This window comes from Manduca sexta, chromosome 23, assembly GCF_014839805.1.
Source record: "Manduca sexta isolate Smith_Timp_Sample1 chromosome 23, JHU_Msex_v1.0, whole genome shotgun sequence".
Classification (NCBI taxonomy): domain Eukaryota; kingdom Metazoa; phylum Arthropoda; class Insecta; order Lepidoptera; family Sphingidae; genus Manduca; species Manduca sexta.
This window is the reverse complement of record NC_051137.1, coordinates 9210236-9235275: the sequence shown is the minus strand read 5'-3', so window position 1 is coordinate 9235275 and position 25040 is coordinate 9210236. Positions and strand designations below refer to the sequence as shown.

The following is a 25040-nucleotide window of genomic DNA, read 5'->3' as shown; positions in this document are numbered from 1 at the left end:
CGTGAATTTAAATTCTTTACTTGCCAATACTTGTTTAGTTACCCAGATTAAAGCCGAAACAAAATGTATGAAAATGGACCTTGAGGTATCGCCTTAATGGACTTTTGCCGGTGTCGTTCACTACAGCTTTTAAAATCTGGCCAAACGATTACGGCAGATATTTTTGTCAGCAACTGCAAACTAGCTGCTAAGCAACCGAGGCTGGTCAATCACTTTAAGCCACTGGGGCTTCAGGACAACTCTAAATCATGAACTGCACAACAGACGGCCGCTAAACTAAAGTCGCGGCAATTGAAATGTGTGCGAAATCAACTATACTCCCTGAGCCTTGTTCCAACAGGATTACCACTTTTTCGTAATTTGGAGAACTTTTTACAAGGAGAAAAAACTGACTCCGATGTGATACTCCAAACCGTCTTCATACAGTTTATCGATTCTCGCCCCCCATGGTTTTTTAGTAAGGGATCAATGAACTTCCTATGAGATGGCAAAAGGGCTTCGATAACAATGGTTTATAAATAAATACTTCGACTAATTAAATAAACTACCAAATTATGAAGAAAATGTTTCATTTTAATTAGTCACAGACTGCCAAAATTGGTAACCATATACCTGATATGTGAAAATATTTTGTTACTTATTTACATGTGTACTTAACATTTCTTCAAATCAATATAGACGACTTTAGAGACTAGTCCGAATTGTGAAGATCCTGTCTTTCTCACCTATTCATAAAAGTATCTCTCAAAGCCTGATAAAACATTAACTGTCATTTTTAAAGAATTTAAAAAATATTCATTTTAGTAGGTATATTCATTAAATATAGCCTAGTTAATGATTCATTCCGATAACTGCCATAGAATTGTAAAATAATAATTCGTAAAAACTGTTCAGCATGCTGAGAAAGCGTCTAATTTTACCCTAACGCACCCTACAATTTTGTTAATTTTTTAGTAACCTAAGTTTGGATTATGTTCATAGTAACATCACTGGAACTATACAAGCAATCTGCTCGTCAGATAGTAAGAGCGATCGGACTGCTCAAAATAATCATTCACTTAGTATAAAAAAAAATCAGTATTGTAGGACAAATGGAGTTGAATAGATATTCATATAGCCACTAATATCTGTATTATATAAGGATGTCTGAATTAAAATAGATAAAAAGTGGATATTTAGATCACTATTTTATTTAGGCTTTTACAGCATACACTCTAGGTGGGAAGAGTGATTTCTTCCTGATTTCTTTGCTGGTCTTGATCTTTGCTTCATGTTTACTTAAAGCCTTGCGCATAGCACGGGTCTTCTTGGCTCTCAAATCCAAAGGCTTGTACTTCTTGTTCTTGTAAAGGTTTCTCAAGTTGACCTTCATTTTTTGATGGTAAACAATGTAAACACGAGCAATAGCTTTCCTGACCACACGGCTGTAAAAACAGAAAATAAAATGTTAGTAAATATTAAATATTCAAAAGTTTTGAAGATGTTTAACTGTTGCACTTCACTGACCCTGATGGTAAGTGAAGTGATATCTAGTGTTTTTTATGAGTAATTTCAGCAACAAAATATGACATGATTAATTATTCCTGCTGATTCCACAGAATTACGACATCAATTCAAAACTGGATATCTAACAAATTTTAGAATGTGCCAAACTTGTGCAAGCCACCATGGGCGTTAAAAGGAAGCATGGGACTGCCTCTCCTAAATAGAAAATCTGGTTTGGCATTATTCAAATTGTGGTTAACAATAAAGGCCCCTCCTCAAGCAGACAAACTTGAGTACTTCATTCCATACTTGTCAGGGCATGTTATGGGTGGGAATATTCAAAGATTTACTAATAATTCCAGGATAAAAGTCCTGGGATAAAATGTAGGCAATATTCTACGCAATATATTTCTAAACTATCTCCATACCAAATTTAATTGAAATCCATTGGAAAGTGTTGTAGTTTATCACATTCTAACAGGCAGACAGATGTGGTAAGGGACTTTCGCCTGATGGTATGTGAAGCAGAGTTCAATAGGATGTTGATTGGCCAGGGACGATTACCCCTAGGCAGTCCCCACAATTATACCAGCCTGTTTGAACCGGATATACAGGCTGGCCCCATAACGCAACACTTATGTAGGCTATGATGGAAGGTTTAAACACTTTGTGTACGGTGATCACTATCTAGGCAAATATACAATGTATCATAGCATCAGGAAACATAATATCCATTTTATTTCAAAATATCAAACAACCATATTAAAGGTAACACATTACAAATATATTATTTCTTAGAATATGTATTACAAATTTCGAGTAGATAGCTTCTAAAAATATGGTTTGCACATTGTCTTGCTTAAGGGAGGGCCTTAAATTGACACTAAGATTTGAACTAAGCAAGCCAATACACAACTTGCACATTAAAGGGGATGGGTAAAAAATTATGTTCTATCTGCCACCGAAACAGGGCATTATATTTCCTTAAAAATATGTCACTAAGCAATGTTACTAATATAGTATGAAATGACTTAATGGATGCATATGCATCCATTAAGTCATTTCATCTTTTCTTTCGACAAGTTTGTGATTAACCACTTATTTTAAAGTTTCGTCATTCGGTCATATTAGGCCGTTGAGTCAATATATGCGTAGCTATATTAAATGTGTTCTACTGTATTTTTTTTCAAGTCAGTTAAAAATCATGATTACTAAAAACAAAATTATGCAGTACATGCTTGAAATTGTTCTCAAACACCATCCCTGTTCGTCCGAATTTATGGTACACACTTTAATTCACAAATTACAAATGAAACTTACATTTTAGATAACTTAGAAGCGACACCACCAGTGACCTTCGCGACTCTCAAGTTGGTAAGCTCTGTTTTAAGTTCTTCGAGTTGTTTGAACAACTCCTTCTTGTCTTTCTTTCGCAGTTCAGAGCACTTGACCTTACCCTGAAAAGAATATATAAAAAATTACCTTGCAATGTGTACAAACCAGAGAAAACATAACCTCTAAGAATTTTTATATTATTACATTATACAAGGGTCTTTCCTGTAAGTACCTGTGCATTATAGTATCATTATTGTATGTCAGTAGCATGGGTATATTATATTGTAATTGCTAGGTAAACAAATAGCCGATTATGGCAGAGATTCTAGATTGATGTATTGTGATAAAAAAGTAACCAAATCAACAACTGTCTGTAACTAGCAATTAAATTCATCTATTAACATAGAGGCATATTTTTACCATTTTAATTAAAATTCACTGATATAATGCACAATTAAAAATTCGAATTCAATATAACCAAAAAAAATCTGCTTAAAGAGATATTATAAAAATAAATTTTCCAGTGAGTATTCTTAGAAACTATCATAATATTTAGTAACTAATATAATTAATTCACATATTGATCACTATTATTTTCTTTGATGGAATAATAAATTTACACACCATTTTTAAAACGTCTCGCACTGTTTATTTGACGTAAAAGAAGGACCACAGCTTTAGTGTTGCCAAATACCCGTTGCTAGGAAACTTCATACGAAACCATCAAAATGTCAATAAGTTTCTCAATTTTAAATACTCCAATGTAACAGGCTGATACATCTGCCTTCCATCTAATTATCTGTTTTGCTTGCAGTAAAATATGTTTATGTATGAATATGCCTTTTCCAAAACCGCGTTACAAATTTATTTTCATACATAATAATAATTATGTACGTAATTAAACATTGCGTTTCCTTTTCGAAACGTCTACTTATAATTATGAGATCTATAAAATATAGTAGGAAAATGATGTTAGATACATAAATAAATAGAATACAAAATGAACAAAGCAAATTCTCGATCATAATAATGTGGGACGTTATATTAGCCATACATTTTTTTGAGTTTATAAGTTGTTTTCCAGGTGTATAAATCCTTAATTCAGAGGTTAAAATTCAGATATTGTAGTCAAATGCCTAGAATTTAATTTATTCGGTTTTAATTGTTTTTCTGCGAATATGTATTTCTCAAACTATCCTGTACGGAATTTATTACTAGCCTTTTTTTTATTTCGAGCAAAATAGTATTAATTGATTGTCTGATTTCTTTGAATGGCTATGGGTCGATGTCACAAAATATCAAATATTTTTAAATTACTAAAATTACATTCTTAAGTCAGCATAAAAAGAAATTATTTTGTATTGAATCCAGCTATCAAAATTTTACGGCGCACTTTTCCCGACTGACCTTATTGCTTCAAAATATGACTAAAAATGCACCTGGATTCTTGTTTAATGATGAAACTATAACTGCAAGTAACTATTATATTCTATTTTGACCGCACGTCTCCTAGTGGGCGCCAAGGAATTGATTTAGAAAAGATCGCGTTATAATACCTTATTTCTAAGAATGAGAGATCTTATTTATATTCGGGTCAGAATTTGCACGGTTTTTAATCTTACTTATTCACAATATAAGGCAACTTTATTTCGATATACCGGTGACTTGGACCACCATCCACTGCTTTTTAAGTTGAAGTTGTAGTTGAATTGGGGGCATATTTGTTTTTCCACCGACTTTTTTCATTTCTTTTTTTTCAGGTTTGGGCGACTTTCTGTCTATTTGGACCGGTTACCCGGTATCCATTTGGCAGCACTGGTTAAATGTCAACTGTCAAGTTGGAAATGTGTTGCACGTTTTGTTCTTTTTGAACATCAGATTAATTTGTTTTTGGCCTTTACTTTAAGTTAAAATAATATATTATGCTCAGTATAAATTACATATTTCATATTTTCTTCTCAAGTTATTCAACGAGGCATCGTAATATCTTGAGTTAATTTTAAACTTTCTATTTATTTCGCTAAATTATGACAGCTAAAGATATTGACAACAATGTCATTAATTACGAAAAATCACTGGAGTATTGGGCAGATATACCTGCTACAGTCGACGGAGTCCTCGGAGGCTTTGGGTTCATATCAGACGCTGATATAGAAGGTTCTACAATATTTTTGAACTCTCTTTTATCATCAAAAAATCCACCTTGCACGAACACAGCGATAGATTGCGGAGCAGGCATCGGAAGAATAACGAAGTTTCTGCTAACACAATTCTTCAAGTCAGTGGATATTGTTGAACCGGACAGCAAATTTATCAGTACAATCAAAGACTTTGTTGGCGAAAACAAAGAAAAAGTGGGCAACTTGTACAATGTAGGTTTGCAGGAATTTCATCCGGTTAAAAAATACGATGTAATATGGAATCAATGGGTTCTAGGCTACCTTAAAGACATGGACTTGATATCATACCTTGTTCGTTGCAGGTAATTTTGTCAGATCTAATATGTAATTATTATATTTAAGTATAATGATAAGGGAATTCTACTGGCCTGCCTTGGTGGTGTAGTTGTAATGCGTACGCGATATGAATACGACTATCGTGCTGAGGTCCTGGGTTAAAATCTCAGGCCGTTGTAATTGTGACTAAGTTTTTCCATTTTAAAAATTCGCTAGTCATAGCTCTGAATTATCCCTGTATTTTGTAAAGCACATAAAGCTGTTGTTCCTGCATGTCTCTGGTCATGATGATTTGCTGCCTCACTTGACTATGAGAATGAAGGAACAGAGAGTTTGCCTTGGTATTGTACAAACATTTGTATACTGTAATATCTCTTATATACTTTGCTGATCTGAAATTTGGCTAGAAAAGATTAATTCATTTTAGCAGATACTCTATATTTCATAGGATTAAGTATTAAATTCATTGTGAAATTTTATATGCTTTTAATAATATATTGAGATATAGTCAGCCACAGTTGCATAACAAGCAAATATATCCTGAACCACTTTTGAAATGATCTAACTCAAAGTGACAACTATCTACATAATATGATTTTTATTTTATTATGAATTTGTTTCAGTAATGCTTTAAATGAAAATGGAATCATAGTGGTTAAAGAAAATGTTACATCATCTGGGAAACCAGAAAATGATGACAATGATTCATCAGTCACAAGATCTCTGAAACAATATCTAAAAATATTCAAAGATGCCAATTTGAAAAGAATCAAACAGGTGAAACAAACAAATTTTCCTAACGGCATATATCCTGTTTATATGTTTGCTCTTGTGCCAATATGTAATAACTCAGGACTATACAATAATGTATGCAATGCAACAGAAAAATATGTCAGTGAGATAAATAAGTTATAACATATAAGATTTTTATAGATACATTTATAACAATGTTATAAATTAGTGTATACATATAAATAAACATTTTTATGGCTTTATTTTTATAAATTACCTCCCTGATCTGTCTATAAGTGTCTTGAATTTAATTCCCAAGTCGGGCAAGATTTCCAAAGATAATTTGTCGAAGATTCAATTCCTAAGGATTGATCCCATAATAATATCAGCCCTGTATTATATACTTGCCCACTGCTGAGCACGGGCCTCCTCTACTACTGAGAGGGATTAGGCCTTAGTCCACCACGCTGGCCTAGTGCGGATTGGTAGACTTCACACACCTTCGAAATTCCTATAGAGAACTTCTCAGATGTGCAGGTTTCCTCACGATGTTTTCCTTCACCGTTAAAGCGAACGATAAATTCACAAAGAATACACACATGATTTTTTTTAGAAAAGTCAGAGGTGTGTGCCCTTGGGATTTGAACCTGCAGACATTCGCCTCGGCAGTCCGTTCCACACCCAACTAGGCTATCGTCGCTTGATCCCATGCAAGGGTAAAATAATATTTTCATTTTTGTGTTGGTATGTATACAATTCAAGAAGGAAATTATTAATATTATGGTTTTTTTATTTTATTTTAAAAGTGACGATTCATTCTTTTTGATAAACTGTTAATGCAAGTTTATATTAAGCTATAAATTCATAGAAAATAACATGTAAGAAATAAACATCCTTATGACTCATGTGTATAATAAATTTTGTAAACCATAATTTGACTTTTATTATTGTAGAAAAAAGAATATCTCATTCTTCAAAAATCTGAATAGATCTTCCCAAATTATAGCTAAGGATATCTCAATCATATCTGTTTTCAAACAACAAAATAAAATATCAGATTGATTCATGTGTTTGGGAGCTGTAATGCCACACAGAGATATACAGATACACATTCACACTAACCCTAAGCTTATTAGGGTGGAGTATAATGAAGGAGTATAAAAGAGGTGAGCTGGCGATAATCATTCTCCGCCGAGTGACTCCTTCGCTAGTTTATTACAAACAAATACACGTCGCGCATTTATGCCCGAAGGGGTATGCAGAGGCGCAACCAGGGCATAAATTCGCCAAATATATTCCTTCCCATGATGTGGTAGTGGGCGAATCTATCGCCATATCGGGCACAAATTCCAGACTCCAGGCTGATACGGAACAGAAAAACCCAAATATCACTGTCCGACCCGGGATACGAACCCAGGAGTTTAGAGTGCTGCCATACCGCGCATGTAGTATAACTACGCCACCGAGACAGTCGGTTAAATTGTGTGAAATAAAAATAAGTATGTACTTATTTACATAGTATACTTCACTTTATTGTATAATAATATTTTATATAATAACATATTATATATTGTATAATAACATATCTCCAAGACTTTTTTTTTTAAACGGCTGATCCTGCAGTCAATACCGGGGAAGAACCTGCGATATACTGGTAACGGTATACTGGTTCCCCCGGCTTAACGACTGCAGAGGCCAGGAGGAAATTGGGAGAGGAGTGTGGGGGAAGGAAGAGGAAGTACTAGGATGGGCGGAGAGGAAAAGGAGGTGAAATGTTCTACGAGTGCCTGTCAGACCCCCCTTGTGAACTTGCAACCATGGGGGTGTAGGCATCACTTATTGTATGCCTAGGGCTGCGCCAAATGTCCCCCCATGCATGGGCGTGCATTCGGTATGAAGACGGAGCGCACAAGAATTGCCTGGGGGGGGGGGGGGGGTATCACCAAGACTTACCCTGGACTTAACCGAATTTATTCAGGGAAGATTATTATGTGTCTTTCAATTCGTTCTGCTATATATATAGAATTGGGCGTGTCGAAAGTGATAAGTTAAAGTAAATTTGAGTTGCTGTAGACCTCTATAAACAAACCGTAGATACAACCGAGCGATTTACCTGTGAATGTGAAAACAAAATGCGTATTCTTCTCCCGCGATGCTAGTTGTCTCGCTTACCTTTAGGCGTGCGCCATGTTTGTTTTGTCACTCAAATGTAATAAAACTAAGATGTTTTTATTACATAGCTACGTTGTCGAGCTCAATACTGCCAAGACGAAAGTAAGGTAATTGCCCGACTTAATGGTAAATGCGCGTGCGGCACTAACGTTGTTATGTAACTGTCGATGTATATATACCTATATCCTTTTCTAACGAATGTATGTTGCATCTTTTTATTCCCTCTTCGAACCAATTTGTAATTATATGTACAGGTACGTGAATATAACAAATAGTGCGCCGTTTTTATGTGTAATTTTGTTAGTGTATGACGCATCTATTTGTAATACGTCATTGTAATAAAAAATAAAACGCATTGTCCTAAAAAAATATTCACTAAACTTGCCTTTTCAGCAAAGTGTGAGTGCTCAGTTAAATCACACGAGTTATACTTACACGTCATTAAACCGATACGAGTTTAATTATAGGTACGTTTACAATTTAAAATGTTAGAATATAAAATCGTAAAAAAATAATTTATTACATGTACTTTATACCTAAGTTTATTTCTAATACCTAAGTGTTAGTTTCGATTACATACCAAGTATCAAAAAAGTGTACCTGCACAATACCTATGATTTATTTTAGTTTGCAGTGTATAACTGATAAAACTTATAATAAAATAATAATAATTTCAAAACAGACACATTTACATAATATAAATCAGTTACACAATGAATTTGATAGCTTACTTACTAAAATATATTTTCATTTTTATTCCATCCAAAGCCAAGTAAATGGCTTCCGAAGGCGGAATCCTCATACGAATAATTGTATCTTTCTACCAGAGTAATTTAATTACACAGATAGATAAGTATCATTGGATGCCTTCAAAAGAGTACGAATTGTTCCCAAAGTAGCAATAGCGACCGTCAAAGATTGATCACTAATCGTTATTAGAGTTTGTAAAAGGACTCGTTTTTACTTTAGTTACAATCTGATTTACAAATATTTTGCCGTGCTGGGACAAAAAAGTTAAAAACAATTTTAAGCAGTGCTTAGGTTTAGAGTTTTAATTTTGTCAACTATCATATCTACGTATTGGCTCCGTGTCAATATTGAAATTATTGATCTTTATATAATTTCTGATATACTCTCGATCGTTTTCTGTTATCAAAGACCAACTTTCTAATTCTACCAGTATTTCTAAACTAATACAAGTTTGTATAATCCTGTCTATCGATAACATTGTCAAAAAATCTGACTGCATTATCCGTAATTCCTTCAAATATATTAAAGGATTTTTATCTAAAATTTTAAACATGAATTCATCAGTTAGTTGAACAGCTGTACCAATATGTATGAATTCAACGTTCAAACAATTAGTAAGAAGGAATAACAGTTGGTCGTCCGTACATGTAGATACACAAGTCATTTTTTTTAGATTCCTAAACGGTGGTATTTCTAATTTCCTTGTATACAGTGAAGTATGTTGTATTAATGTACAATTATATAATGTTAAGCTTTCTAAAAGGGGGCACATTTGGCTTATGTACATTAATGCATTTAAATCAATTTGATCAACATGTTCCAAATGTAAATTTATTATGTTACAGCCTTTAACTTGAAGAACTTGTTTTACTTGGTCAGCGTAGAAGTCACATGATAACAGTTTCAGATCTCTCAAATGTTGTAAACCAATCAATACCATTAAGTCACTTTGTAGGGTGTTGTGAAAAACAGTCATACTTCTTATATTTGGACACATTTGAACAGCTAATTGTAATTGATTTAAAGTTGCGTAGCGACTTACGTAAGTAGTTAAATTAAACGAACTGTATTCTGGATAATACGAATCAATGTGTTCCAACACTTTCCCAATTTCGTCGCATCGACCAACATCCTGAATATTTCTACATTTTAAAAGCAAGTTAACAAAACCATCCAGCGTGACGAATGTTCTATACAGCTGTATGGATTGTAGATTTTTTAACTTTGATATTATGTCTATACTATCATTTGTAATACACTTTGAACTAGAAACATCCAACTTTACAAGTTGTGGACAATTTTTCACAATACATCGTAATATATTATCGGTACAATCATAATTGATGAATAAATATTTAAGACAATGAAGTTCTTTTAAAGATTTTATGACAGCGTCCTCCATGTCGGCTGTTTTCCAGCCTCCTGATAATGATCCCAAGTTCAAATATACTAATCCATTAAGCATATATAATTTTGAATAAAATACGGGCCGTAACATCTTTGGAATATTATCAATAGAAACGACTGTTAAATATTTATTGAACAGTGTTTCGGCCATTCTTACAATCACATTCATTTGACTTACAAATTTCCCCATACTCCCGCGGAAACCTAAGGAGCGTTTGGTTTTTTCTAAAAGATCAGTTAATGCTTTTATGGCTTCGGTGGCTAACAAATCATGGAGCATCCATGGAACATTGTATTCCAAATAAGTGCGTATAGCATTTATACTTTTCGTTAATGCTAATTGTGCTGCGCTTGTGTCCTTTTGGGAGAGCATTGCCATTGGTGCCATTCGTAGTTCCGCTTGTTCGGCGATCCATTTTCCTAAGTTAATCAAAGCCAAGGCCTCTAACTTTGGAGGTTGTTTATATCGCGAAATCATCCCACTGTAATATAAAAATGAAGGTAAGCATAAACAAGACAACAGAAATAGTTATCGTCAGTGGCGTAAATACACCGTAAGGAGTCTGTGGGAAATTAATCGACATTTTTTTAGAACCCGATATTGACACTGTAAATTTGATAGTTACGCCACTGAATATAATATACACATAATATCCGCTGTCCTACTCTCTATATTATCTTGAAGAAATTGTCTTATTCGTTGTATCAAAACACAAATCTTGAAAGTCACAAGACTTTAATACATCAATTTTTATATTTTTATTTAAATGGGTACAATATTGCGATACGTATATCCCCATATAGCCCATGTCTGTGAATGTAATAAACCGCTTTTGCTAGTAAGCTGGCCATAATTGTTTTATGTCTTTAAGGTATATCTTAATACATCTTATAAGGTCAGACGATTATCTACGAAAGGTTAGGCAGAAGTACAACTTCACTTATAGTAAACATAGTGATCTAAGACACGTTAGAGTTTACGCATTTATTGTCACTAATATAAATAATCGTTCATCTTGACGCTACCCGTATATTGGTAAGGGGATAGAAACAAATCGACATAATATTTGTTAAACAAAAGAGAATAAAGCAGTCACTACTGCTGCAGTTAATTACTTATAAGTAGGTACCTACTTATTTTATGATACAGTGCCATAAAGGCTTTAGCTCTTACAAATTACAACAGATATCGGTATCTTTTTTGGGTAAATATATGCTAATTGATATACTTACTAGTTTGACTGAACCATTGTTTGTCATGTATTTATTATTCCACTTAGATAGTTATTATCACTTAAAAACGATAATTACGATTTTATATTATGCGTACATACAATGTATCCAAATTAAAATGATGTAACATAAAAATAAGAAAGTATTATGCCGACAAGTATTGACGAACATATCTACTGCGCATGCGCATGCGTATTATTTTTAGATGGAACGTGGTATAATGTTATTTTGCAGCGAACATACTTTGCTTCTGCTATAGATGCTTATCTAAAGAGTTATACCTACACGTTTATATTAATGGAGATGTTTTGGGTGTATGTGGCTTCACAGCCTCGCATCTTTACAGAACTTAGATATATCTTTACAGATACCTACATAACAATAATGATAAAGTTACCAACTTTCAGACTCCAGTAAACTGTTGCTTAGATAGAAAGAAAGAATTTTATTACCAACTAGCTTTTGCTCGCGGCTCCGCCCGCGTTATAAAGTTGTTCGGGCTAAAGTTTTCCGTTTTAAAAGTCTCGCTATATATTTTCCCGGGAGCCTATGTTCTTCCCAGGGTCTCAAACTATCTCCATACCAAGTTTCATCTTAATACGTTGGGTAGTTTTTGAGTTTAACACGTTCAGGCAGACAGATGCAGCAGGGGACTTTGTTTTATAATATATTTTTGTAGAACTTTTTAAGAGGAACAATCCCGTCATACATCATTGTTGCATAACTTTAACCGTTTACGCAGCGCACACACGGAAGCTCTCAAAACTACTAAATTTTCCCCGTTTTTGCAACATGTTTCATTACTGCTCCGGTTCTATTGGTCGTAGCGTGATGATATATAGCTTATAGCACTCCACGAACAAAGGGCTATCCAACACAAAAATAATTTTTCAGTTCGAACCGATAGTTCCTGAGATTAACAATTACTGCTCCGCTCCTATTGGTAATAGCGTGATGTTATATAGCCTATAGCACTCTAGAAATAAAGGGCTATCCAACACAAAAATAATTTTTCAATTCGAACCGGTAGTTCCTGAGATTTACCATTACTGCTCCGCTCCTACTGGTCATAGCGTGATGATATATAGCCTATAGCACTCCAGGAACAAAGGGCTATCCAACACAAAAAGAATTTTTCAATTCGAACCGGTAGATCCTGAGATTAGCCATTACTGCTCCGCTCCTTTTGGGTATAGCGTGATGATATATAGCCTATAGCACTCCAGGAACAAAGGGCTATCCAACACAAAAAGAATTTTTCAAATCGAACTGGTAGATCCTGAGATTAGCCATTACTGCTCCGCTCCTATTGGTCATAGCGTGAGGATATATAACTTAGAGCACTCCACAAACAAAGGGCTATTCAACACAAAGATTTTTTCAGTTCGAATCGGTAGTTCTTGAGATTAGCCATTACTGCTCCGCTCCTATTGGGTATAGCGTGATGATATATAGCCTATAGCACTCCACGAACAAAGGGCTATCCAACGCAAAAATATTTTTTCAGTTTGGCCCGGTAGTTCCTGAGATTAGCCATTACTGCTCCGCTCCTATTGGGTATAGCGTGATGATATATAGCCTATAGCACTCCACGAACAAAGGGCTATCCAACGCAAAAAGATTTTTTCAGTTTGGCCCGGTAGTTCCTGAGATTAGCCATTACTGCTCCGCTCCCATTGGGTATAGCGTGATGATATATAGCCTATAGCACTCCACGAACAAAGGGCTATCCAACGCAAAAAGAATTTTTCAATTTGGACCGGTAGTTCCTGAGATTAGCGCGTTCAAACAAACAAACAAACTCTTCAGCTTTATATAATAGTATAGATATATAGATATGTATGTACATGAAATAGAATAAAGTATCATAATATAGTAGGGAATACGTAAGTCCTACATATAAATGAAACTCTCGAGTGGTATACACAGTAGTACAAAGCAAAGTATGCGAATATGAAGACAGTAAGGACTCGTGAGAGTAAAATAAAAGGTTTAGGACCTTCCTCGAGCAAAGGACATTTAGCATTCATTCCATACATTTACGGATGTATTACCTACAAGTGGAAATATATAGATTTAAGAATATTTTTTTATCAAGTCTAGGTTTTGCGGAAAATTGTATACTACCAAAATATTCCATATTAAATTGTCTAATAGTGTTGGAAGCAAATTGAAATAGTGCATTTTGGGAGGAGATGCATGGAATCAACAATCTATTGGTATTTTCATTATGAAACAATATACATACTGACACACGTACTATGTATAGATAGTATCACCCCTCTCACATAGAGGTAGGCAGCGAATATGGATTGCCATTTTACACGTTTCTGGCATACTTCTTTCGCTTCCTCCACCTTTAACAATCTTTTCATACATTCCCGCAGGTACTTTTGACTTGGTCTTTACTAAGAATGTCAAATATCTGACATTAGAAGAATACAACAGAAAGGGCAATAACACACCTCTATAGTCAGCCAGTCGTGCCCTTTTGGACATCTTGCGGCTACCCAAAAAAGGTGTGCAACGCCCCATTCATCCGATTACCTGCACTCACTCGTCTGAAATAACATGTTTGAAACAATATCCCATTATACAAAGTTTGAAACAAACATACTTATACAACATTGGTGCAAAAATATGATGTTACTTTTTTCTATATGTGCTTATCTACTTATTCGATATTTATAATAATTACATTAGCCACGTCCGATACGAGGGCTAAAATAATTCTATTACATCACGCAATAATTACGAAAATCTCAAAGGCATTTATTGTTAGAAATATCTCTATACTTAATCATAGTTCAATTATAGTTCTTCGTGTTTAGTTTTCTTGCGTTGAGGAAATGACCAAAATTCTGATGGTAATCCTCGTACATCTCTTTCTCGTTTCACAAAAGCACTGAAAGATGAGACGCAGTTGCCAATAAAATAATTAGCTTGAGCTAATATGGCTAAGTCTAAATGTGGGTTTCCTGGCTGTAATCTCAACACCTTTACATCGAAGCGTTGTAGGCTTGTATTCAATTCATCAATCATGTGATTTGCATCAGATGCTACAAACACATATTTTATGTCATCCAGTTTCTTGAGTGCTCTTTTCACTTGCCTGAAAACAATTTAGATAATAAAATATGCTATCCACGGCGACGACTCTCGTAACTAGCTAGGACAAAAATTTTAATAATAACATTACATGTAAGCCCATCCTTTTTGATCTGCAAAATGTATATACATATAAGAAGAACATTAAAAGTTGGCAACAACGCACAGCCCATACCGCTAGTCCTAAAGTGTTCAAATATGGTAAGTGTATTTCTCCAGTGATGCATGTAGCTGCTAAGAGATTTTTGAAAATTCAACCGTGTAGAAAGGACCGTCGAATCATTTAATTACTCATCTGTATCCTGGGAAATAGCCATGATAATGGTACCAAAATGTTATATTTAGGTTCACTATTATCACTAACCCAGAGGCAATTCGAAATTGAAACCTCTATTTTTATTCTAACTAATGAAAATTTAAGTCTCTTTGTAAGCATGCTCAAAACTTGAATAACCTTGACACTTTTAGTAAATAGAGACTTGACAAATTTTGTGCATGGTCCTGGTGATCTCAAACTAAAATATTAAAGTCTATTTAACACAAATTCTACTCCTGGGTAACTTTGGTAAATTTTTGAATGGAAAGACACCTTTTGGCGCATATGGGTGGCATGATAAATTCATGCTACACCACTCATACGTATGAAGTGTCTCGAGTGTCGACGCTCAAAATATTGGTGCTCGTAGACGCACCTCTCGATATAGTAGGTAGAGCTGCTAAAATATGTTATTGGTATTCTTTGGTAAGTACGATGTCGTTCGTTTACGCGCGTATAGGTACTCCCGTTGTCTGACATGTATTCTGTTATTTTGGCAGGTAGGTAGGTACCTATTGCCCGCCCTGTGGAATGGGGGCGTTTGGAGAATACCACCACGGTAAACCCCTGCCTGTCGTAAGAGGCGACTAATAGGGGCCACGAAGGGGGTCGTCGGCGGGCAGCAGGGGGCTGTCCGTCCTAGTGCGCGCGCACTTTTCAGTGCGTGCAGTGCGTTCATCGCACGCTTTCGGTTGACCCCCGGGATGGGCGGCAGTGTGGTGTTGACCTCATGCTGCCGCTGACGCTGAGAGCGTCCTTCGGTGCGCGGGGGCTTAGGAGCCCCCCCACATTTAGGAGACGGGCCGCAAGGCGGCACCGCGCAGGGGCGGCCGCGGACGAAACTCGGACCTGCTGTCTCGAGGTAGCCCGCAGTCGTCCCTATGCGCCGAAGAGGGTCAACGCGGAGTTTTAGTTGGTAGGTCGTTGCGTAGGGACTAGTTGTTAGGCTTAGGGACTCGGCCCGACCGCCGCCCGAGGCTCCCGGGCCGCTTCAATTGTCGGGTCGTAAGGCAACGGCTACCCCAACATAACCGCTCAGTCGCCCCCCGCGAAGACTGGGCGGTAGTAATAAGGGACTTTCTCCGCAACAAAACAAAAAAAACAAAAAAGGTAGTATTGTACGGGAGTAGTATAATAAACGTTAAGAATTTTTTCCATTATTTACATTAAAGTAAGAATCATCGCTGAGACTACGAAGTAGAGAAAAATTGAATATAAATAGTGCTCTCCGGATATTTTGGCTTTTTGAATGCGTGTCCGGCCAAATTCAACGCGATCAGGCTTCTATTAGGCTTTTTATTTTTAACTAGTCACGATCGTTCGATAGAGCAGCGCGGTGGCACCAGCACATTATCGTCTCTGTCCCGCACGCCTCACCTCGCATAACGAGACCCAAGCGCTGTGCGATACTAAGACACAATGCTTAATAATTTAGGTTTGGCTTTTTTATCCAAATGTGCGCCCAAACTGGCTGATCTATCCGGCTATTAGGTTTGACCTGACAACCCTAAATATGAAGGACATGCATTGCACCAAGTTTGCAGGCTCCAATCGCATAATAATCAGATATTTTACATAATAAATTCATATCTTAGGTGCGATTGGCTTACAGCAGACAGTTTTGCACCAAGATTTCTGCTGGATACTAGTTTAAACCGTCCGATCGACTCAAACCCCACAACGGGCTACGGCCCTTTGTAGGGGGCTAGGCTAGCTAGGGGGGGCATTGTGGGGCAATGCTTACCTTTAAAATACTAATGCCCTACCTTAATAATCAACTAAATTATACATAACAACTCAATCAAAATATATGGAGCAGCGGGTTTTTTATTTCACAATTTGGTTCCATAGTAAGAGTAATTCATATTGATAGGTGGAATAACCCCCTTTAGAGATTTAAGGGTATTTTGTTACAATCTGTATATTACCCTAATAATTACAGAAGTATTAACCTGACTCATTTACAATCACAAGTCAGGAAAGCCAAAAATCGATTGATCGGCTCAGATCTAGTAACATTTTTACTTCCGCCCTACTTGTAATCACAGCAAGGCCCTACCTTAAATTCAAGTCTAGCTACGGCCCTGACCCCACCATGTTTCACTTTCACCCTTATGTCGAGAGTAACAGGGTATGCATGAGCCGGCAACCGCAATCATTGCAAAAGTTGGCTCTAGTGCCTCGTAATCCCTATAGTATCTAAGCAAAAGTTTTGATTTAGAGTAAGTACTAAATTATCAAGAAGAGATCTCGCCGCGTAGTGCAATTAATTATATGCTAGACTGAGGGGGAGTAGGGTGGAAGGATCATTTAGTTTTTAAAAATTGAAACATGAATAATTGCTGCTACAAGTTATCAGTAGTTTTTAACAAAAATAAGTGCATTCAGTTTCAACTTAGGTGTCATCATTACAAAAGTAGTAGGTAGCTTATAGTTCTATAATTTAGGCAAGAAGTTTATTAACAACTTCTCATAATATTTATGTGCTTCTTGCCTGATGTTTAAATACCCACCTTATAATTTCAGGTCCTTGAGGTATACACATGGACATAGTTAAAGGTCCCCTTTCATTTTTGTATCCAACACATTGCGGAGCCGCAAACAGCAATGAACTGTCTTTGACATGCTGACATGCCCTTACCCAGTCTTGACCATTTCTAAGATGTATACCCAAGAAACCACCTCCACTCATATTTTTTTTTAAATACTGCTTGGATTTGTTTGTCATAACATCATTCCACTTTAAGTACTTATGCAAATGAAAATTTTCACTTTGCACTGGAAAACTTGCTGGTGCCCCTAAAACATTTTCAGTTAAATATTTAATTTTCATAACTATCATTAACAAAATATATTTTGTATATTTATAAACAGAAGTAACAAATAGCAATTGTAAAGAATTACCTGTGAATGCTAAAACTGGCCACTGATCTGGGGGATATTTAGTTGTCCACTTTTCTATCATAACACTGTTGTGTGCATCATAATTAAGAGGTCCATAAAATTCAGATCCCACAAAATCAATGTTAAAAGTGTCCCAAAATGGACCAAATGGATTCCCTGATTTTGCATTGCAACTCAATTCAATTTCCCCAGTTCTTTGAGTATAGCAAAATGCAATTCTTCTATCTGGTGGCCATATTGAAGGCCCAATAGTTTTCATAAAATCTTCCATAGTAATAACTTTGTGGTATTCTGAGAGTCCTTTTACACTAAAATATGTATCGAATGGCACTTGCATAGATTTTGGCTCCCCATATCTATATTCAACCCATGGAGGCAAAACAAGTGTTCTGTTAAGAGCTTTACTGAATGCTAACACACCTAGAAAATGATCTGCTTGATTCCCAAATCTACCTAAAAAATTTAAAAGGTCATAAAAATGAGTCAATAATCTGGTAACATACTTTAATATCAAATATCGCCTCCTCCATCAAGTGATAATGAATATAAGGCATCGACCAAGAGTTCCTGGGCTTAATTACCAGCATTCAGAGGATGTTGACATCAAGTAGGCTGCCGACCGTGAAAAGTTTAGTCAAATAATATACTCTAGAACATGCATAAAAAACGAAATAGGCAGGAGGATGATAAATTACATTTTAATTTATTTATAAAAAGAAAACGTTGTAAACAAGAAAATAGTGGCAGTACCAATTGGAATAGGAAATATTAATGGAATTTTAAGTAGCAAGTATTGTATTTTATAATACCGGAAATAAAGGATGAAACTAACTGGTTAATAATTAGTATATGTGTTTTAAAAATAAAAAGTTTATTTTCATTTATTATTAATAGAAAATGGATAGGAACATAATATAATAATAATGTTCCTGAAATTTCTAAGTTTACTATGTAGTAATAAACAACGTACCCATGCAAGGGCAGTAAGCTAAATATCCCTTACTGTCGTAATTTACTGAAAGTACATATTTCAATACAGATGTTAATATAAGTAATCTGAATATAGTCATTTTAAAAGCATGTAAGTTTCACTGCATATAGTAATAGTTTGATTATAATTTATAACAAAAATATGTAAACAATAAACATAAAATCAAATTGTACAATAATCATAACCTTTTTAATTTATTTATTACAGCTCTGGAAAAAAGTCCATTGAGCATAATCATAACATAAACTTCAGTGTTACCTGAGGGCCGCTTTGCAATACCCCCAAATCTAACATATAAAACAATTAATAATATATAATAATATCAGCCCTGTATTATATACTTGCCCACTGCTGAGCACGGGCCTCCTCTACTACTGAGAGGGATTAGGCCTTAGTCCACCACGCTGGCCTAGTGCGGATTGGTAGACTTCACACACCTTCAAAATTCCCATAGAGAACTTCTCAGATGTGCAGGTTTCCTCACGATGTTTTCCTTCACCGTTAAAGCGAACGATAATTTACAAAGAATACACACATGATTTTAGAAAAGTCAGAGGTGTGTGCCCTTGGGATTTGAACCTGCGGACATTCGTCTCGGCAGTCCGTTTCACACCCAACTAGGCTATCGCTGCTTATATATAAAACAATTCAATAATATAAAATATTGAATTTTTGTAAGAGTCACCAATCCTATTTTGTTTTAGTAAAGTTTAATTATTATAGTTAGGAGAAGGTTCTTATGAATGAAAAAGTAAGAAAATTGGAAAGTTTCAGAAAACTTGACTATTTCTTTGCGTGTTTAATTGATTAAGAAATTAGCAGATAACTTGTTTTTTTTACAAATATATTATGTCGCACCTGTAGAACTAAGGTGACTTAACACAAACAAGTCGATTTGTGAAAAAAGAAATAAATATTTGAAAACAATTTAGAACACAGTGAATAGGGTGGTCATCGAAAGTGGGTATCCCTATTTCAATTCTATAATTTTGTCTATTTCTGATCATAAGATTATAGATAGGGCTAGATTGCAGACTCCGGATAAACACGGCAAAAATTTCAGACATTTGGGCGAAATATAGGTTTTTCCCTGGACTCAGTGTAAAATATTTTTTTCATGTTAATAAAACCACTATGACGGATCACTGTTATTTAATTTGATATCTTAAACATAAACTTAAAGAACTACATTATTGTGGCTGCTCGCCGGCAGCCCGTGACAGGAAGAAGGAAGTGGAGGCGTGTTGCCACAAAAACAAATTAAATTACATATTAACAAATGTTACCCTAAACAAATATAAATGTACCCATTCAACATGCCTCCTTACATTTATATTTTAACTAAATCATATCATACACTACTCATATCAAGACAATAGCTCTATAAACATTACCTTCAGTATAACATATTAATTGTAACTTTTTTTTTTTTTTTTATATTACAATTATCATCTTTTAATTAAACAATTTAAACCAATATTTATCTCAACATAATATCCATCTGAAAGATAAATTACTTTTACAACAACTTTAACATATCTCTAAATTTATTAAATTTATTACTTCCCAATGGTTTTGTTAAAATGTCAGCTATATTTTGATCAGATGCAATTTTTATAACATCAATTAAACCAATTTTAACACTTTCATGAACAAAATGATAATGAACTTCAATATGTTTTGAATTTTTGTGAAATTTCCGTATTTAGCAATAATTTGAGCTCCAATATTATCTTCATATATTTTTACAGGTTTACAATCTTTCTGACAAATCTCATTAATTAAACAAACTATAAATTTAATTTCAGTAACAGCTTCTGACAGCGCAATGTATTCAGCAAATGTAGATGACTTTGTTACACAATTTTGTTTCTTTGATTTCCAAAATATTACATTCCCAAACAGTCTAATTACAAATCCTGTTGTTGATTTCCTACTGACAATATCTCCTGCAAAATCTGCATCTACATAACAATCTAACATATCAGAATTTATATTCATGTTATAAATTAATTTTATATGTTTTGTTAAGTAAAGATATTTAAGTACTCGCAAAGCATATTTAAAATGTGTCTCATTATAGCAATTTTGGAATCTACTCAAATAATTAACACTGAACGATATATCTGGTCTTGTACCTGAACTAATATATAAAAGTGCTCCAATTAAATTTCTATATTTTACATTCTCATTTATATTACAGTTTTCTAGTTTAAGATTTACTTCCATTGGTGTAGTATATAACTTTGTATTTATTATATTATAACGCTTAGCTAATGATTCTATATATGATTCCTGACTCAGTGTCATGGTCTTATTCTTTTTATAATCATAATCAATATGTATTCCAATGTATTCTTTAACTTTACCCATATCCTTCATAGTAAATTTACTTAACAGTTTGTTTTTAATATTACTCATTACCTTTTCATCTTTACAACATATTAACAAATCATCAACATATAACAAAATGTATACACTCACATTAGTATCCAATTTAAAATATAAACAAAAGTCATATTTACTTCTCTGAAATCCAAGACTAGTTAAAAACTTATTGACACATTCATACCAAGCCCGAGGGCTTTCTTTTAAACCATATAATGTTTTATTTAATTTATAAACTCTATCAGTGCCATCATCATAACCAATTGGCTGGTTTACATAAACTTCAGATAAAATTTTACCATTTAAAAAAGCAGTTTCAACATCCATCTGATGTATATTAAGATTATTTTGACAACAATAAGACAATAACAATTTTAAAGTTTGCATTTTAGCAACGGGTGAATATATATCATCAATAAAATCTTTTTGTTGAAAACCTCTTACTACTAACCTAGCTTTAAATTTATTTTCGGCTTTCTTTCTGTATATCCATTTCACATCTAAAGGCTGTTTGTCTGCTGGTTTACTTACAAGTCTCCAGGTCTCATTTTTGCCAAACTGTTCATCTCACGATTCATAGCCTCAGTCCATTCTTTTGCTTCATCGCTAGTTATTGCCTCCTGAAAATTATCTGGAATCATAGCATCACAATAGTTAACAGTTATACAATAATAACCAAATTCTTCATCAAACCGAGTTGGTGGCTTGATTTTACGCCGATTTCTTGTTTCAATTACTTTATTATCATCATAACTTTCATTTGTTTCAGCATTCAAATCTTCATTAATTTTCTCATTATTTTCTTCTGCATTAGTCTCTTTCTTCTCTTCTATAATTTTCTCTTCCAATTTATTCGGCTGGCTATTACTTTTATCATTTTTTCTCTTCTCTATTATCATCGAGACCAATACACATTACATCATCTTCAATTATATCACAATGTCTTGCTACAACTATTCTATTGTTTATTAATACTCTATATCCAACATCTGTATAGCCCATTAGTATGCCAAGCTCGGCTTTCCTGTCCCATTTACATTTTCTCTTTTCCTCTGGTGTTCTAACAAATACTTTACTTCCATATATCCTTAAATTTTCAATGCTTGGCCTTTGTTTGAAAAATATCTCATAAGGCGTCTTCCTTTCTATAGTGCCATTTGTTAATGTTCTATTCTTTAAATAAGCTGCGGCCATAACCACTTCAGGCCAAAATCTTTTATGCACTTTTGCCTCTGCCAATAGACATCTTGACATATCCATTATTGATCTATTGAACCTCTCTGCTGTGCCATTTAATTCATGCACATATGGCGGACAAGATTTAATCATAATTCCCTTTGATCTTGCAAAGTCAAACACTCTTTTATTAATGTATTCCTTTCCATTATCACATCTCAATTCTTTAATATTTTTCCCAGTTAAATTTTGTATCTCATTAACATACTGCATTAAACAATTATATACTTTATCTTTTGACGGAATACAATAAACTTTTGCCAACTTACTATAGTCATCTATAAAACTTAAGAAATATTTTTCACCATTAAAACCTGTAGTTCTGTGTGGCCCATTTAAATCTGTGTGTACAATTTCTAATATATCCTGTGCTCGTTTTCTATTATTTTTAAATGGCAAGTTATGCATTTTATTTTCAATACATATAGCACATTTCATGTACTTACATTCAATCTCCTTTGGTAATCCTTTCAATAATTCACTTGTACACATAGTATTCAAATTGTTAAAGTTTATATGACCAAGCATCCTATGTAATTTCTCCTTCACTGTCATACTTGATTTCTTCACTAAATTAGCATGTAATGTACTTGCATTTATATAACCTTTTAATTTATACAGTCTATCTTCTTTCACTGCTATAGCTATAATAGTTCCATAGACGTTATATATTTTTGATTGTCGTCCCCTGGAAACAATTTTATGATTGTCTGTAATCTTTGAATAGCTCAATAAATTTGCTTTCATCTCTTTGACATAGAAAACATTGTTCAAAACAACTTCAGACTTTTTCCATAGACCATAAAATAAGTTTGTATTTTTCCGACCTTTGTAGCTTCTAATATTCTTCCATCACCAACTTTTACTTTAATAGGTTGTTGTAATATTTCACATGAATGATAGTACTCATCAGTATTAATTATATGATCTGTACAACCACTATCTAATAACCAAGTTAAGTGGCCAGACTGCTCAATATTATATATTTTACTTGAAGTTGAAACATTATTATTCTCAATAGTTGCAAGGAAATTATTACCACCACTCTCATTACTGGATTTATTATTATAAGTTCTTCCTCTAATATTTCTTGAATTATAATATGATCCACGTTGATGTCCACGATTATTATTAAATCTAATAAATCCATTTCCTCTACCACTGTTAACATTTCTGTGTCGACAATCTCTTTGCATGTGGCCAGGTTTTCCACAGGTAAAACATTTAAAGTTTTTATTAGGTGATGCAGAACTACTAGTGTGAGCTTTAAAAACATTTGAGTTGTCGCGTGATGGTTCATTACATTTTTCAGGTTCTTTATCCAATGATTTTAACATAATTTTACTTTTCAAATAATCTACAGTTCTGTCTTTTTTCTGGTAAGACGTCTATTAGATCTCCAATATGACTGTAATTACGAGGTAAGGCCTTTAACATATAATTTAATTTTTCTTGTTCACTTACCGTCGCGCCGGCTTGTTTTAACTGATTTATTGATTTCTCAAAGTCGTCAAAAATACACTTACTTGCGAATAGTTCGATAATTTTATTGCTTCTACATTGTTGCGACATATAATCTGTAGTGCCGATGATTTCTGCAGGTACATTTCATCAAATTTTGCCAATATTTTGCATGCGGAATCTAAGTCGCATATATATTCGAGTTGCTTGTTGCTTATTGCACTATAAATGTAGTTCGTTGCCTGGATATCCATCTCTTCCCACTTTGCAACATCATCCGAATCATTTTTGATTCGTATGGCAGCTTCTTTACATTTCTTAAACTCCAAAAACTTAAGTATACGTATTTTCCAGCTACTATAATCCGATCCGTCGAATATTGGAATAACTGCGTCATTGCATTTAGTAAACGCCATTTTTGCTTATTGCATATATAGCACGTTTCCACTTTATTTGCGAAAATATCTTCTTTTCTTCTTTGTATTTGCAGGCAACCACGCTCTGCTACCATGTTAATAAAACCACTATGACGGATCACTGTTATTTAATTTGATATCTTAAACATAAACTTAAAGAACTACATTATTGTGGCTGCTCGCCGGCAGCCCGTGACAGGAAGAAGGAAGTGGAGGCGTGTTGCCACAAAAACAAATTAAATTACATATTAACAAATGTTACCCTAAACAAATATAAATGTACCCATTCAACATTTCAACAAAAATAAAAACATCATTTATAGTTTTTTAATTTTTAATCATCATTTACATGCGGGTAATTATGAATGAATTTTTAACTAAGATTTATTTCAACTTATAGCTTATCTATATATAAAAATATTTTGACACTTTTAAACCCTTGCCGGACGGCCCCTATACGCGCTTCAACTAGGACAAATTCGAGGAATTCCGGACGGATGGCAGCCTAGTTATAAACTTACGCTTTTGCAAAGGTTGTTTTATTAACAATACCAGAAAATATATATTCTTTCGAGTTTTTCTAGGGTTGCCGAATTTTATAACTCTCGAGAAATTTCTGTATGTCATTGAATTCCTCCTATTAACATTTA

The 25040-nt window shown here is 34.3% G+C and overlaps 4 protein-coding genes across 8 annotated transcripts; 1 reads left to right on the top strand and 3 right to left on the bottom strand.

The window, feature by feature from the left end:
- Nucleotides 1-1168: 1168 nt before the first annotated feature.
- On the bottom strand, nt 1169-3673 carry LOC115440976 (60S ribosomal protein L35). 2 transcript variants are annotated; one of them, XM_030165520.2, is made up of 3 exons: nt 3445-3673; nt 2806-2942; nt 1169-1424 (listed from the first exon to the last, which is right to left on the bottom strand). In XM_030165520.2, exons 1-3 carry the CDS (start codon nt 3445-3447, stop codon nt 1193-1195), a joined length of 372 nt encoding a protein of 123 aa, XP_030021380.1. In that variant the 5' UTR covers nt 3448-3673; the 3' UTR covers nt 1169-1192. The 2 variants fall into 2 exon arrangements, with proteins under 2 accessions (XP_030021380.1, XP_037297593.1); XM_037441696.1 differs by lacking the exon at nt 3445-3673 and adding an exon at nt 3241-3259.
- A 952-nt stretch (nt 3674-4625) lies between these two features.
- LOC115440975 (alpha N-terminal protein methyltransferase 1) lies at nt 4626-6271 on the top strand. The gene is made up of 2 exons (XM_030165519.2): nt 4626-5302; nt 5900-6271. Exons 1-2 carry the CDS (start codon nt 4848-4850, stop codon nt 6189-6191), a joined length of 747 nt encoding a protein of 248 aa, XP_030021379.1. The 5' UTR covers nt 4626-4847; the 3' UTR covers nt 6192-6271.
- Nucleotides 6272-8676: 2405 nt separating this feature from the next.
- On the bottom strand, nt 8677-14276 carry LOC115440973. 2 transcript variants are annotated; one of them, XM_037441695.1, is made up of 2 exons: nt 13831-14276; nt 8677-10819 (listed from the first exon to the last, which is right to left on the bottom strand). In XM_037441695.1, exons 1-2 carry the CDS (start codon nt 14103-14105, stop codon nt 9241-9243), a joined length of 1854 nt encoding a protein of 617 aa, XP_037297592.1. In that variant the 5' UTR covers nt 14106-14276; the 3' UTR covers nt 8677-9240. The 2 variants fall into 2 exon arrangements, with proteins under 2 accessions (XP_037297592.1, XP_030021373.1); XM_030165513.2 differs by lacking the exon at nt 13831-14276 and adding an exon at nt 11571-12206.
- A 44-nt stretch (nt 14277-14320) lies between these two features.
- LOC115440974 (GDP-fucose protein O-fucosyltransferase 1) lies at nt 14321-19223 on the bottom strand. 3 transcript variants are annotated; one of them, XM_030165515.2, is made up of 4 exons: nt 18869-19223; nt 17899-18351; nt 17508-17793; nt 14321-14682 (listed from the first exon to the last, which is right to left on the bottom strand). In XM_030165515.2, the coding sequence occupies exons 1-4, from the start codon at nt 18966-18968 to the stop codon at nt 14382-14384; spliced, it is 1140 nt and encodes a 379-aa protein (XP_030021375.1). In that variant the 5' UTR covers nt 18969-19223; the 3' UTR covers nt 14321-14381. The 3 variants fall into 3 exon arrangements, with proteins under 3 accessions (XP_030021375.1, XP_030021378.1, XP_030021377.1); XM_030165518.2 differs by having other exon boundaries at nt 17899-18347; nt 18869-19089; XM_030165517.2 differs by lacking the exon at nt 18869-19223 and adding an exon at nt 18480-18718.
- Between the last annotated feature and the right edge of the window lie 5817 nt (nt 19224-25040).